General features: G+C 42.0%; 1 protein-coding gene across 1 annotated transcript in view; it reads left to right on the top strand.

Annotated features, from left to right (window-relative positions):
* FUCA1 (alpha-L-fucosidase 1) overlaps positions 1 to 9530 on the top strand; it is a 13578-nt gene extending 4048 nt beyond the window's left edge. Inside the window, exons 3-8 of the mRNA XM_081817732.1 lie at positions 954 to 1091; positions 3645 to 3750; positions 5244 to 5444; positions 6912 to 7102; positions 8448 to 8547; positions 8755 to 9530. Coding sequence (XP_081673858.1) covers positions 954 to 1091; positions 3645 to 3750; positions 5244 to 5444; positions 6912 to 7102; positions 8448 to 8547; positions 8755 to 8895 — 877 coding nt within the window. The 3' untranslated portion in view covers positions 8896 to 9530. The remainder of the gene's footprint in view (positions 1 to 953; positions 1092 to 3644; positions 3751 to 5243; positions 5445 to 6911; positions 7103 to 8447; positions 8548 to 8754) is intronic.
* The last annotated feature ends 4860 nt before the right edge of the window (positions 9531 to 14390 follow it).

The following is a 14390-nucleotide window of genomic DNA, read 5'->3' as shown; positions in this document are numbered from 1 at the left end:
AAAGTCAGATGTTGATTAGACTGGACTTTATGATCCTTGATTTTTACCTTCTTTGTATCTATTTAGTCCCCGAGTCATATGATGAAATATCTAACTCTAATTCTTTCTGTCTTATCTGTGCTGTTGCAATGTTATCCTTACTTCTCACTGCAGGGTGGCGTTTCTGTGACACTCACCATTCATAACTCCAAACAAGTTTTATTGTGTACGAAAATAGGTCACTTTGACTCTTTTTCATTTTGGTTGAGAATTCTTAACATTTTAATGTTAAGAACTGTTAGTAAATCTTAAATGAAACAATAAACCCATGTTCATTAATTTCAACTATGTAGAAAATGTTACTAATGATTATTTCCGAGTGATGAGATTTGGGATGTTTTATTCTTTATACTTTTTTCTATTTTCCAGTATCTCTACAATATGTATTCTTACGACTGACAGAGAAAACAATTTTTAAAAAGGACTGTGTATTATTACTGAGATAATGGACATAGATAAAAGATGGTTTAAATGACATTTGAGGGGCTCCTGGGTGGCTCAGTCGGTTAAGCATCTGCCTTCGGCTCAGGTCATGATCTCCGGGTCCTGGGATTGAGTCCCGCATCGGGCTCCCTGCTCGGTGGAGAGTCTGCTTCCCCCTCTGCCCTCCCCCCACTGCTTGTGCTCTCTCCCTGTCTCTCCAAATAAATAAATAAAATCTTTTTAAAAAGTGACATTTGATGTTAAGGTATTTATGTATAGAAAGTAATCCTGTGTGTGATCAAAAACCCAGTCATTTTGTTTAAGTTAATGATAAGAGATAATTTAAGGAAATGGTTGCGATCCCACTTGCCCCTGCACACCCTTACTCATGAGTTTCACTGAGATGTAAAAATGCTGCCACTGGTTTTTCTTAAACTACAGTATTTTTTCTTTGTTTAATGGACATTTGCTGTTCTGTTTTTCTGTTTAAGGAACATACGTTACGGACTCTATCACTCACTTTTAGAATGGTTCCACCCACTCTACCTACTTGATAAGAAAAATGGCTTCAAAACACAGTATTTTGTCCATGCAAAAACAATGCCAGAGCTATATGACCTTGTTAACAGGTAAAAAAAAAAAAAAAAAATATATATATATATATATATATATATATGTATGTATACATGTTTTTGTCCTTATGACTTTTATCAGTGAAATCAGAGCTTCCTATAGGATACTGTTAAGTTTGGGGGAGGGGGAAAGGAAGGAATGTGGAAAAAAATCTGTAAGACATCAAAATGAAAATAGTGGTTTGCATTAAGACAGAATATATTTTTTCCTCCTACTGTTCAAAACTCCCCTTATGTGGTCATATTGCTTTTGTAGATTGAAACAAACAAACCGAGAGTGGGGGTTTTAAGTTTTTAAGTCAAAACTTCAGTCCCTCCTTGCATGCTGGTTTCTTTGTCAGGACCTTGGAGAGGGGCAACAGGGCCCCAAGGACCCAGCAAAGGATTTGGCATCTGGCAAGATTTGCATTTGAATCCTGGCTCTTGTTACTCACCAGCCTTAAAGAACCACCCTTCTGAGCCTCAGAGTCTCAGTCTGTAAAGTAGGGAAATAATGCCTTCGATACAGGGCTCAGAATAACATGTGAAAAGTATATGTCACCTTGCCTGGTACAGAATAAGGGTGGTGTTATCATTTTTTTTTCTTAAAATGATCACTTTCACATTGGGATTCATCACTAGTCTTCACCATGCTTTATTTCTAATTTGCCCTTCTTGCACCTGGGGGCTGGCTCATAGAGGATGGTGGACCTTTAAAGCTCTAGGCGCAGCCATCTCTTCCTGGATTTTCATTTTAGACCAAAACCAAAACAAAATTCCTTGCATCCAGGTGACCTCCCTAGGGAAATAGTAGGTTGTAAGAGACCAGCAGAGGCTTGGAATTAGACAGAACTGGATCTGAAGTCCACTTCTTTTTCTTGCTGGCTGTGTGGCCTTGAATAAACTCCTTAATCTTTCTAGATCTCAGTTGCTTTATCTGTGAAATGGGGATAATACACACCGCAGGGTTGTTGTGACAACTAATGAGGTAATGAGTATAAAGTGCCTAGTACAGTTTCTTGTCCACAGTAAAACACAGACCATCTGCATTATACTTGCCTCTTAGACAGGCAAGCTTTTCCCTGGAGTCCACTTGCTGTCCTGATTACAGAGGACAGCATAGGATCAGGCATCGACAGATATGCATTTGAGTTCGAGCTCCTATTGCTTGTAAGTTTTGTCACCTAAAACAAATTGCCCTAAAAAAAAAAAAAAAATTGCCCTGCTGAGCATCCAGTTCTTGCTCTCTAAATGGGAATAATCATGCTTACCTTATAGGTGTGTGTGCATGCACACACACACACTCATGCCACATAGAGGTCAGAATGGAATATGTGAAAGGTGCAGCTGTTGCTTAGGTGGACTGTAGAGATCCCTTATAGTTGAAGCTTTGGGTAGTTGTCCAAAACAATGCATTTCCTGAAACAGTTCAAGCTCTTAAAACATTTTTTTCAATTAAAAATACAGATAATTTTTTAAATTTAAATTGTAGTTAATAAGTAATGTATTATTAGGTTCAGGGTAGAGTTTAGTGATTCATTAGCTGCATGTAACATCCAGTGCTCATCATAACACGTGCCCTCCTGAATGCCCATCACCCAGTTACCCCATCACCCCACCCACCTCCCCTCCAGCAACTCTCCGTTTGTTTCCTAGAGTTAAGAGTCTCTTATGGTTTGCCTCTCTCTCTGTTTTTAACTATTTTATTTTGGCTTCCCTTCCCCTATGTTCATGTGTTTTGTTTCTTAAATTCCACCTATGAGTGAAATCATATGGTATTTGTCTTTCTCTGACTGACTTACTTCACTTAGCGTAATACATTCTAGTTCCATCCACATCTTTGCAAATGGCAGGATTTCATTGTATTCGATGGCTCAGTAATATTCCTCTCTGTGTGCCTGCACGTGTGTGTGTGAGTGTACACCACATCTTTATTTTCCGTATTTTGGCAATTGTGGACATTGCTGCTAATAAACATTGGTGTGCACATACCCCTTCAAATCACTATTTTTGTATCCTTTGGATAAATACCTAGTAGTGCAATTGCTGGGTCATAGAGTAATTCTATTTTTAACTTTTTGAGAAACCTCCATACTGTTCTCCAGAGTGGCTGCCCCAGTTTGCGTTCCCACCAACAGTGCAAGAGGGTTCCCCTTTCTCCACATCCTCGCCAACATCTATTGTTTCCTAACTTGTTAATACATCTTAAAAGCAGGAAGCTTAATTCTATAGTTCTGGAGCACCACTCTTTTCATTGGAATTAGCTGGTGCAAGGAAACCAAATTGTTTATATACTGATTACAACCCTATTTTTTTCAGAAGACATTGAAAAAAGATTAGGAGGAAATGTTCCAAAATACTGTATATTAAACAGTGGTTATGTGAGCGACCTTAACAGAGTTATGGTGTTGTTTTGTCTCTTTAGTTTTCTACGTTGTCTGCACCATGGTAATTATATGGTACTTTCAAAATGGGAGAAAATCTTAAAATATCTGTTACAAAACAGATCCATAAGACTTTACTGTGAATAGATTCAGATAACAAACTTTGTCCTAATCACGTGTCTTTCAGGTATGAACCTGACTTGCTTTGGTCTGATGGAGAGTGGGAATGTCCTGATACTTACTGGAACTCTACGGTGTTTCTTTCTTGGCTCTACAATGATAGCCCAGTCAAGGCATGTGATTGCATGACTTCTTTCTTATTTATCTGTTATGTGAAAAGAAAGAGTAAGGAGCCAAGATCTGGAGTAATAACAGTGACAACAGCAACAATAATAAATACCAGTAGTGACACGGAGGTGGTAGGGACCAGGGGACTTCGTGGATGTTAAAGGTTTCTCCTTTAATTCTTTTCCCCACCTTCCTTAGAGTATAAGCTTTCTTTTTCTCCTTTAATTCTTGATTTCGACAACAGAGGTATACAGCTTGTTAAATTTAAGTAGTAGAATAGAAGCAGTACGTAAAAGTCCCAGAGACTTAGAGAAAGTAAAATAAACTATTAAGCACGCAAACATTATAAATGAGAAAAACATCCAAAAAATTAATATACAAAACATCTACAATGAAATGATAAGAATAAGATGCAAATATTTATGACCTCATCTGATCTACGCTGGTTATGCAGTTTAACTCTCAAGAAGGAATTTCATTTCTCTTACATCCACCATAGATTAGATGAGATCACACCTGGATCCTACCTACCCGGATCAGTGTTCCCCATTTAAGTTAGATAAATAACTCTGATGTGATGTCATATTGTCCACATACCTGTCTACTCAGCCAGTCTCTGCTGGATCTCTAAGGGCAAGAACTGTTTTATTCACCTTGGATACCCCAGTACAAGAATCATAGTAGTGTTAATCATTAACATTAAGATATTCTGAGGGGTGCCTGGGTGGCTCAGTCAGTTAAGTGTCTGCCTTCGGCTGAGGTCATGATCCCAGGGTCCTGGGATCGAGTCCCGCATCGCGCTCCTTGCTCAGTGGGAAGCCTGTTTCTCCCTCTGCCTGCTGCTCCCCCTGCCTATGCTCTCTTTCAAATAAATTTTTTAAAAATCTTTAAAAAAAAAGATATTCTGCATAATGATTTCTCATAGTTCAGCAAAGATTTGAAGGAAAGAAAATATTTGCTGACTTTTCTTTATCTAGGAAAAGAAAGTCAGGGCCACGTAGTGGAAAGCATCCTGGGCTGAGTTCACATACCTGATTCACAGTCCCAGCCTCCTGAAACTCTGTCCGGGGGTGTGACCTCGGGCACGTCTTCTTCTCCCCATTTCTCCTTTGATGGAAGAAGTGGTTTACCAGATGATCTTTAAAACAGGCTCTCCCAGCTCTGACATTACATGTGGCTTGACTAGGGTTTCTCAGCCTCAGCACTATTGACATTTGGGGCTGGATAATTTGTTGTGAGGGGGCTGTCTTGTTTGTCCTATGACGTTTAACAGCATGCCTGGCCTCCACCCACTAGATGGCAGTAGCTCCTCCCCAACGGTGGCAACCAAAAATGTCTCTAGACTTTGCCAAAAGTCTCTTAAGCAAAATAGCCCCCAGTTGAGAACCGTTCTAGACCAGGTCTCTTCATTATATCCAAATACACAATTTACCAAACTGCATTATGTAAGGAAACGAAGTGGTTTTACCCCAGATGACCCAGTGGTCTCTTCTTTTAGGATCAGGTAGTGGTAAATGACCGGTGGGGTCAGAATACTTCCTGTCACCATGGAGGATACTACAACTGTCAAGATAAATTCAAGCCAGAGATCTTGCCAGATCACAAGTGGGAAATGTGTACCTCCATAGACAAGATCTCCTGGGGCTTTCGTCGTAACATGGTGATGGGGGACATTGCAAGTGTTTGTGAAATCATTTCGGTAAGAGCACCTGTGAGTTATTTGTTAACTACTGTCTCAAATTAGCCTTCTAACTAGGAGTGATGGGAGCACTCTGGCTGGAAGTGCAGGTCGATAGAATCCCCTGAGGTCATTGAACATACCCATAGAAACCTGTCCTGGGGCATCTGGGTTGGTTAAGCGTCCAACTTCTGGTTTCAGCTCAGATCGTGACCTTGGAGTTGTGAGATTGAGCTCCACATCAGCTCCGCGCTCAGCGTGGAGTCTGCTTGGTATTCTCTCTCCCTCTCCCTCTGCCCCTCCACCCCCCTCAAATAAATAAATAAATCTTAAAAAAAAAAAAAAGGGGGGGTGCCTGGGTGGCTCAGATGGTTAAGCGTCTGCCTTCGGCTCAGGTCATGATCCCAGGGTGCTGGGATCGAGCCCCGCATCGGGCTCCCTGCTGAGCAGGGAGCCTGCTTCTCCCTCTGCCTCTCTCTCTCTCTCATGAATAAATAAATAAAATCTTTAAAAAAAAAAAAACTGTCCTAAGGAAATAATTGTAATTACAGAAGAAAGTCTTACATATAGAGATGTTCTTCCCAGAATTATTTGCAGTTGGATATGTGGGTTGTTTCAATTTCTTACAGCCATAAAAGGATATTTAAGTAGATTTGGGGATTTTCCTTAACCATTAAAATTTTTATGAATGTAATATAGGTCGATGCCTAGGGTTTGAATGAAAAACTAAGTTACAGATTATCACAACTATATAAAATATATTTCCACTGCACAGGGAAAAGACCAGAGGGAGTATCAAAAGTTGATGGTGTGCTGTCTTTGGGGGTCCTGTAACACAGTCTTTTTTCAGTTTTCTGAATGTAATTTTTCTGGGTCCACTTGAAGCGTACCCGTTTGAGATCACAGTAAACACGCACACACATGCACACACCATGCACACCACACCACTCCAGAAGCCTTGAAGAATATATCCCTTTACAGCATGTTTTTCCAAAGGGACAGCATACACATTTATGTCACCCATTTCATACAGAGTGTCCCAAATTCTGCATATCTCTTCCATGTCCCCCAGGTCTCCCTGGCACCCACTCAGAACCTCTGTCCTCTGATCCCCATACTCTCTCCTCACGGCTCCATGTGATCACAGCCAGGTGCTTTGTTCTCAGCTTCCCCGATCACACTCTGTGCTGCCGACGCACGGCCCATTCCACTGCACGCCACCCCCGGGGAAGCACAGGCCCGTGATTACTCCGTGGAATTCAAATTAATGTATTTCTCCACTTTGTAGCAGGATTTTTCAGTTTTCTCATATAAGCCCGTCCTGCTTTTATGATGACAAAAAATAGCCTTTTCAAACGGGTAAAGGATATTCACCAAAGGAGAGAATGTGCCCTAGATTCTTTTTCTTCTCTTAATACCTGTGTGCTGTAGGCGTTATGCTGGGCTTGGCAGTCGTCACTAGGATTTCATTGTTTCTTTTCTCTCCAGGAACTGGTTCAGACCGTGAGCTTGGGAGGCAACTACCTTCTCAATATTGGACCAACTAAAGATGGACTGATTGTTCCCATCTTCCAAGAAAGACTTCTTGCTGTTGGGAAGTGGCTGAACATCAATGGGGAGGCTATCTATGCCTCTAAACCATGGAGGATACAACTGGAAAGGAACACGACGTCCGTGTGGTGAGCTTGTCCTCTGCTGCGTGCGGGAACAGGACAAGCCCCTCCCCAGCTGGCGTCTCCTCGGGTCCACAGTGTTACAAGCCAGGGTAGAAGCCATCTTGAGGAAACCCCAAAGCTGTGCTTCTCCTGTTAAATTTGTACCCCAATTTATGTAGTAAGCCACCAAGATATCTTTGACTAGTGAGAGGTATGGTTGGCTTGGTGAAAGGAGGAGCTACAAAGTGTCTGTGAATATACTTGACCTGTTACCCTGCCTCCTAAAAATAGTAATAGCCAATGCTTCCACAGCACCTCCAATGTTTAAGGCTCCAATCCAAATTCTTTCCACTCACTGAATCCCCTCAACAATCCCACCAAGTGGATACTGTATCCCCATGTTACAGGTGAGAAGGGGGACCCAGGGCAGCTCTATACCTTGCCTAGTATCACAAAGCTAACTCGTGGAGAAGTCGTGATTCAAACTTGGATTTATGGATCTAGGTATTTGACCTTGGACCTGTGTTTTTCAAGTGTGAAATGGGGTGATGATACTTAGCTTCCTGTGGTTGTTACGGAGGTGAAGTGTGTTACTTTATGTAAAGCACCCCAACAGAGCACCAGGCGCATGCAAAGTGTTCGGTGAAAGGCATCTGCGCGTGTGGTACCATCCCACGTAGCTCTTTGCATCAGGGGAAACCCGTTCATCCTTCCGTTTGGGGTGGATTCCTATTTAGTGATTTTCACCCTCTTCTCTAAGCATGGTGAACTCTCAGAACAAATCCATCTTCACTGCACATCTTATTGGGTCCTCTGTTGTTTTCCCATTGATCTGGAGTTGCAAAAAGATTTGAATAAAAAGGCAAATGGCTTCAGTGTGAAATAACTAGTGCGAGCGTTAAAAATGTTCAAAGAAAACTTATAACCCAATAGAGAGGGAAAATGGAAGCGATCCCCAGAAAGAGTCTTACAGGGCTGCTTTCTTTTTCTTTCTTTTTTTTTTTTTTTTAAGATTTTATTTTATTTATTTGACAGAGAGAGAGAGAGAGACAGCTAGAGAGGGAACACAAGCAGGGGGAGTGAGAGAGGGAGAAGCAGGCTTCCCGCCGAGCGGGGAGCCCGATGCGGGGCTCGATCCCAGGACCCCGGGATCATGACCTGAGCTGAAGGCAGACCCTTAACGACTGAGCCACCCAGGTGCCCCTTTTCTTAATGTCTATGAAGGTCCCACAGACCTTAATAGGTATTGAGTTCATAGCACTTCTAGCAGCACTGGCAGACCCAGGATAATTGTAAGGGGGATATATGAGGCTATGTGTCAGGGTCCCAAGCCAGGTATTTCTGACACTGACCTTTCTTTTTTTCCCAGGTATACCTCAAAAGGAACAGCTCTTTATGCCATTTTCCTGCACTGGCCAGAAAATGGAGTCTTAAACCTTGTATCCCCTGTAACTACCTCGACTACACAGGTGAGGAGCCTCTGTCAGTCCGATCCGAGAGGTACCTTTCCTAAAGGAATTGGAGGTCTTTTCTACTTCTTCCTTCCTGCCCCAGGCCTCCCCCATATTGACACCCCCCCCAGACTATCTGCCCTGCCCTGGCCCAGTGTGGCTGTCTTCCATCACGTTCAAGCCATATTCTGTACTCAGTGCGACATCCCCTTTTGCTTTCTGCAGATAACAATGCTGGGGATCCAGAAAGATCTGAAGTGGTCCACAGGTCCAGAAGAAGGTCTGCTCATTTATCTGCCCCAGTTACCACTCTTTACTCTGCCAGTTGAGTTTGGTTGGACTATCAAGCTGACAGGAGTGCATTGATCATTGGAGTTCAGGCAGAACTGCCTCCTATTTGCTGCTTTGGTTTTCCTCTTATAGCACTGTCGTTGTAATAAACTACTTCTCTACTCAGAGATGGCTTTTCCAACACATTTTAATCAAAGGAACTGAGTGCATTATACTGATGTCTCAATGGATCAGAGATCTGAGATCCATTGCTAGCATACCTCTCCCTGATCAGCAGGAGGCACTAACCAGTTAAGCTCTGAATTCATCCTTCTATTCCTAACCTGGGAAATTATCTATCCCGGAAACTTCCCTCCATTTTCTATGTTTGAAACCTGTCTCCTTAATCAATGACTTCAGATAAGGAATGAGCCAAGTCACCCTACTGCCTATGGAAGGAGGTGAAAAGGATTTGGCAAGCTCAACCATACGCTGTGTATTTAGCATCAGTTGTCACCAGCACCACTCAGAGAGGAAGAGAGCCTGGAAGGGAAGGAAAAGGCTTGCTAGGGCTGCTAGTGATCAGCCCTTTGGAAGTTTCCAAAGCAAACTAGGGGCTCAGAAAGTCAGTCTGTTTACAGTGATCTTATGAAGAAAATGAATGTGATTCTGCCCTGCTTTTTAAAATATCAAATAAATAAATTTTTATGTCAGATCGTTTCTACCAAAAAGCATGTTGTAGTTTTCTTCTCCCAGTTTCTTATGGACTGTTTATGAAAAGATTTGTTTCTGTTTAAAAAAAAAAAAAAAAAAAAGGACTTGCCAAGTCTCCTTAATGCAGAACAAAGAACAAAATTCCTTTGGTTTTTCTGCTTCTCACTTCTAGTACCGTTCTTTTGAGTTGGCTATCAGTTCAGCCCCTTTAATTATTATAGATCTAATCAGATTTTCTATTTCCTTTTTATTTAATAGATATGTTTATACATTTTTACCCAACATTTGAGGAATATTTGTTTTTCTCAAGTACATGGAATATTTACAAATGTAAATACCAAAGGAGCATTATCATACAGACTTGTATGTCTGCAACATAATTAAAGGACCATAAAGAATAAAAACTTGGGAGGAAAAAAAACTATATGGAAATTTTAAAACACACTTCAAAATAACTCACTGATCAAAGAAGGCACCATACAAGGAATTAGAAAATACTTAGAATAATAATGAGACCACTATGTACTGAACTTTGTGAGATGGAATGAAGTCTTTAAAGAGGATCCAGGGAAGATGGCAGAGAGGAGGCACCAGGAATCTGTCTTCTGACCTAGACGACAAGTACACTGGCAGGATTTGGTGGAACTCCTATAGAAGTCCGGAGTCTACGAAGGCTCCAGCTTCCAGAGGAAGATTCGGATGATAAATTGTGGTTTTGGTCAATTCACCTACCTATCCCCCAGCCCCAGGCATGTAGCAGGCAGCCATGAACATGTTCTGGAGCAACTTGCACACAGCTTGTGGGAGCCAACGTGGGCAAAAAGGACCCTGTCCTCCAGATATCTGGGATTTGAGCCCTGATCTCTAATTGCTGCTTCTGATCACAGAGCTATAGACAAAGAGGTGGGCCGACTTTGTTGTACCCCTCCCCCCCACTGCTGCAAGTTCCTCCTCTGGCTGAAGTGACTTCCAGTGGATTTAAAGGGCTGATGCCCCCCCCATCCAAATATTCCCCCTTTTGGGAGCAGACATTAAAAACTAGGACATTCAAAAACAACTGCGTGGGGCGCCTGGGTGGCTCAGATGGTTAAGTGTCTGCCTTCGGCTCAGGTCATGATCTCAGGGTCGTGGGATCGAGTCCCACATCGGGCTCCTTGCTTAGCAGGGAGCCTGCTTCTCCCTCTGCCTGCCACTCCCCCAGCTTGTACTCTCCCTCTCTCTCTCTCTGGCAAATAAATAAATAAAATCTTTTTTTTTTTTTTTAAGATTTTATTTATTTGTCCGAGAGAGAGAGAAAGAGAGAGCACAAGCAGAGGGAACGGCAGTTCCAGAGGTTCTGGGATCATGACCTGAGCTGAAGGCAGACGCTTAACGACTGAGCCACCCAGGCGTCCCTAAAATCTTAAAAACAAAACAACTGCGTGTATGAGGAAAATTAGAAAGTGACCACGCATGCCCAGGGAAAGGCCTAAGTTTATACCTCTGGCTCATCTGCAACACAGAGACCGCCTACAACAATCAAAATGCAAAAATCATAACAAGCCCAGCAAGCCCTGGGAAGTGGGGGGCGGGGAGGAGGGGGAATCTGATTTGCAGAGTTACCCCATTATTAGATTCCAATGTCTAGATTTCAACAAAAAAAATCACAAGGCATGCAGAGATACAGGAAAGCATGACCCATTCAAAAGAAAAAAGTAAATCAACAGAAACTGAAATAAGCCCCGAAAAAGACCTGGTGGCAGATAAACTAGACGGACCTTAAAACAGCTCTCTTAAAGATGCTCAAAAAACTAAAGGAAGCTGTGGGGGAAGTTAAGAAAATGATACATGAATGAAATGGATATGTCAATAGATGGCTAGATAACCTAAGAAGAAACCACACACATACACAGTTCTGGAGCTGAAAAGTACAACTGAAATGAGAAATTCACCAGAGGGATTCAAAGGCAGATTTGAGTAGGCAGAAGAAAGAATACTGCACTTGAGTCCGAGGAAAGAAGAAAGAAGAAAAGACCATATGTTAGAGCAGAGATAAACAAAATAGAGAAAAACAACAGAAGATAAATGAAACAGTTGGTTTTTCGAAAAGATCAGCAAAATGACAAACCTGTAGCTAGAACGGACTAAGGAAAAAGAAAAGATTCAAATTATTAAAATGAAAATGGGGACATTACTACTAATTCTACAGAAATAAAAGGATTATAAGAGAACTAAAGAGCAATTGTATTCCAACAAATTGGATAACTAGATGAAGTGGGAAATTTCCTAAAAACATGAAACCGACCAAGACTAAATCACAAAGAAATAGAAAACCTGAATAGATGTATAACTAGTAAGGAGATTGAATCAGTAATTTTAAGATCTCCTGACAAAGAAAAGCCCTGGAACCAATAGCTTCTTTGGTGAATTCTACCAAACATTTAAAGAAGGACTAACTTTTCCAGAAGAGTAAAGAGGAGAGAAAACTTCCTAACTTACTCTATGAGGCCAGCATTAACGTGATGCCAAATCCAGACACACTACTAGAAGATTTATGATCACTGATGCAAAACTCTTCAACAAAACACTAGCAAACCAAAATCAGCATATTCAAAGTATTACACACCATCACCAAGTGGGATTTATTCGTGGGATGCAAGGATGGTTCAAGATACAGAAATCAATCATTGTAATAAACCACATTAACAAAACAAAGGGAAAAGAAACACGATCGTCTCAATTGAGGCAAAAAAGCATTTGACAAAATTCAACACCTTTTTGTGATAAATACACTCAAACTGGGAATAGAGGGGCACCTGGCTGGTTCAGAGGAGCATGTGACTCTTGATCTCAGGGTCATAAGTTCCAGCCCCACATTGGGTGTAGAGATTACTTAAAAATCTTTTTTAGGGAGGCCTGGGTGTCAGTTAAGCATCTGCTACAGCTTGGGTCACAATCCCAGGGTTCTGGGATTGAGTCCCACATTGGGCTCCTTGCTCATTGGGGAGCCTGCTTCTCCCTCTGCCTGCTCTGCCTGCCACTCCTCCTGCTTGTGCTCTCTCTCTCTGACAAATAAATCTTTTTTAAAAAAATAAAAAAGATTTTATTTATTTATTTGACAACGCATATGAGTGCACGAGCAGGGGGAGGAACACAGGGAGAGAGAGAAGCAGACTCCCTGCTAGGCAGGGAGCCCAATGTGGGGCTCCATCCCAGGACCCCGAGATCATGACCTGAGCCAAAGGCGGACACTTAACCGACTGAGCCTCCCAGGTGTCGCTAATTCCTGTCTTCTTTAATTTCAGGAATTGTTTGTAGTTTTCAGTGCACAATTCTTGAAAGTCAAAAATAAATATGTCATAATAGTCATGAAAATCATACAAAAGTATTTTTTTTTAAAGATTTTATTTATTTATTTGAGAGAGAGAATGAGAAAGAGAGAGCACGAGAGGGGGGAGGGTCAGAGGGAGAAACAGACTCCCCGCTGAGCAGGGAGCCCGATGCGGGACTTGATGCCGGGACTCCAGGATCATGACCTGAGCCGAAGGCAGTCGCTTAACCAACTGAGCCACCCAGGCGCCCAATACAAAAATATTTTTAAATAAATGTCATGCTAATAGTTTTGGGTCATGTTCAGTCCTCTAGCTGCAGGTTTGAGAATTCTGTGAGTACTGCTCTGTTATGGTGGAGGAAATTTGTGATGCTGCCGAAGCATAACAGAACACTTACCAGGTCTTGTTCTCTCCCTAGCTAAAATATGAGGCCCCTGAAGGCAGGGACAGACAGTGCCCTCTCTGCCTCCCCTGAGAATGCCAGTCAGTACACCTACCATTTGGATATCCACCCACCCAGTAGCCACAGTGACTATTCACAAAATGCAAATTTGATCATCTCTTTTTGCTTAAAACCCATCAAATGCATTGCTATGTGTTCTCCAAAGTGGGTGGTATGGTCCCTGTCAAGCTCTCCCATCTTAATAGGAAGTCTGTCCATAGTCCCTCGCAGCTCCGCAGTCATTCTGGCTTTCTTTCCATCTTTCTAAAACAAATTTTTCCCAAACATTTCTAACTGCAGCCTACAGTAAGAAATTTATTTTACATTGCAACCTGGTTGACATATATAAAAATAAGATTTGCAAAGCAATAGCTTTATTACTTATGCAATACACTCCAATGCTTTTTTTTTTTTAAGTTGGCACCCACTTGGGGCGCCTGGGTGGCTCAGTTGGTTAAGCGACTGCCTTCGGCTCAGGTCATGATCCTGGGGTCCTGGGATCGAGCCCCGCATCCGGCTCCCTGCTCAGCGAGAGGCCTGCTTCTCCCTCTCCCCCTACTTGTGTTCCCCCTCACGCTGTCTCTCTCTCTCTCTCTCTCTCTGTCAATTAAATAAATAAAATCTAAAAAAAAAAAAAAGTTGGCACCCACTACATTACTGTTATGACCAATTAATGGGGTATAACATGCATTTTGAGAAACACTGCTCTAAGCATTCAATTTCTTTGCCTCAGGGTCTTCGCATATGTTATGCTCTCTGGAAAGCTTTTCTTGTGTCCTCTTCACCTGGATAAATCTTACCCATTTTAAAGGTATGAAATCAAAGGATGCTCTCGCTCACCAGCGCGCGCGCGCTCTTTCCCTCCCGTCGACTGCCTACATTTGAATCCTGGAGATCGTGATGGAAGAGTTAACACGGGCGAAGAACTCAGAACAGCGCATGGCAAATAGTAATGCTTCGTCTTTTTACTGGGAAAGGTAGTAATTATACAACTATTTGTGTGATTATTAATGTCTTCCAAGAGCTCCCAAACTCTAAACCCCTTGATTATTTTTTGTTCATTTTCATAGTCCTAGCCTCACTTTTCCATGGCAAGTAGAAAGCACTCAGAAAAAAACACAACG

This window comes from Leptonychotes weddellii, chromosome 4, assembly GCF_054177405.1.
Source record: "Leptonychotes weddellii isolate Sample4059 chromosome 4, ASM5417740v2, whole genome shotgun sequence".
Classification (NCBI taxonomy): Eukaryota; Metazoa; Chordata; class Mammalia; order Carnivora; family Phocidae; genus Leptonychotes; species Leptonychotes weddellii.
This window is presented reverse-complemented; position numbering and strand designations above follow the sequence as displayed.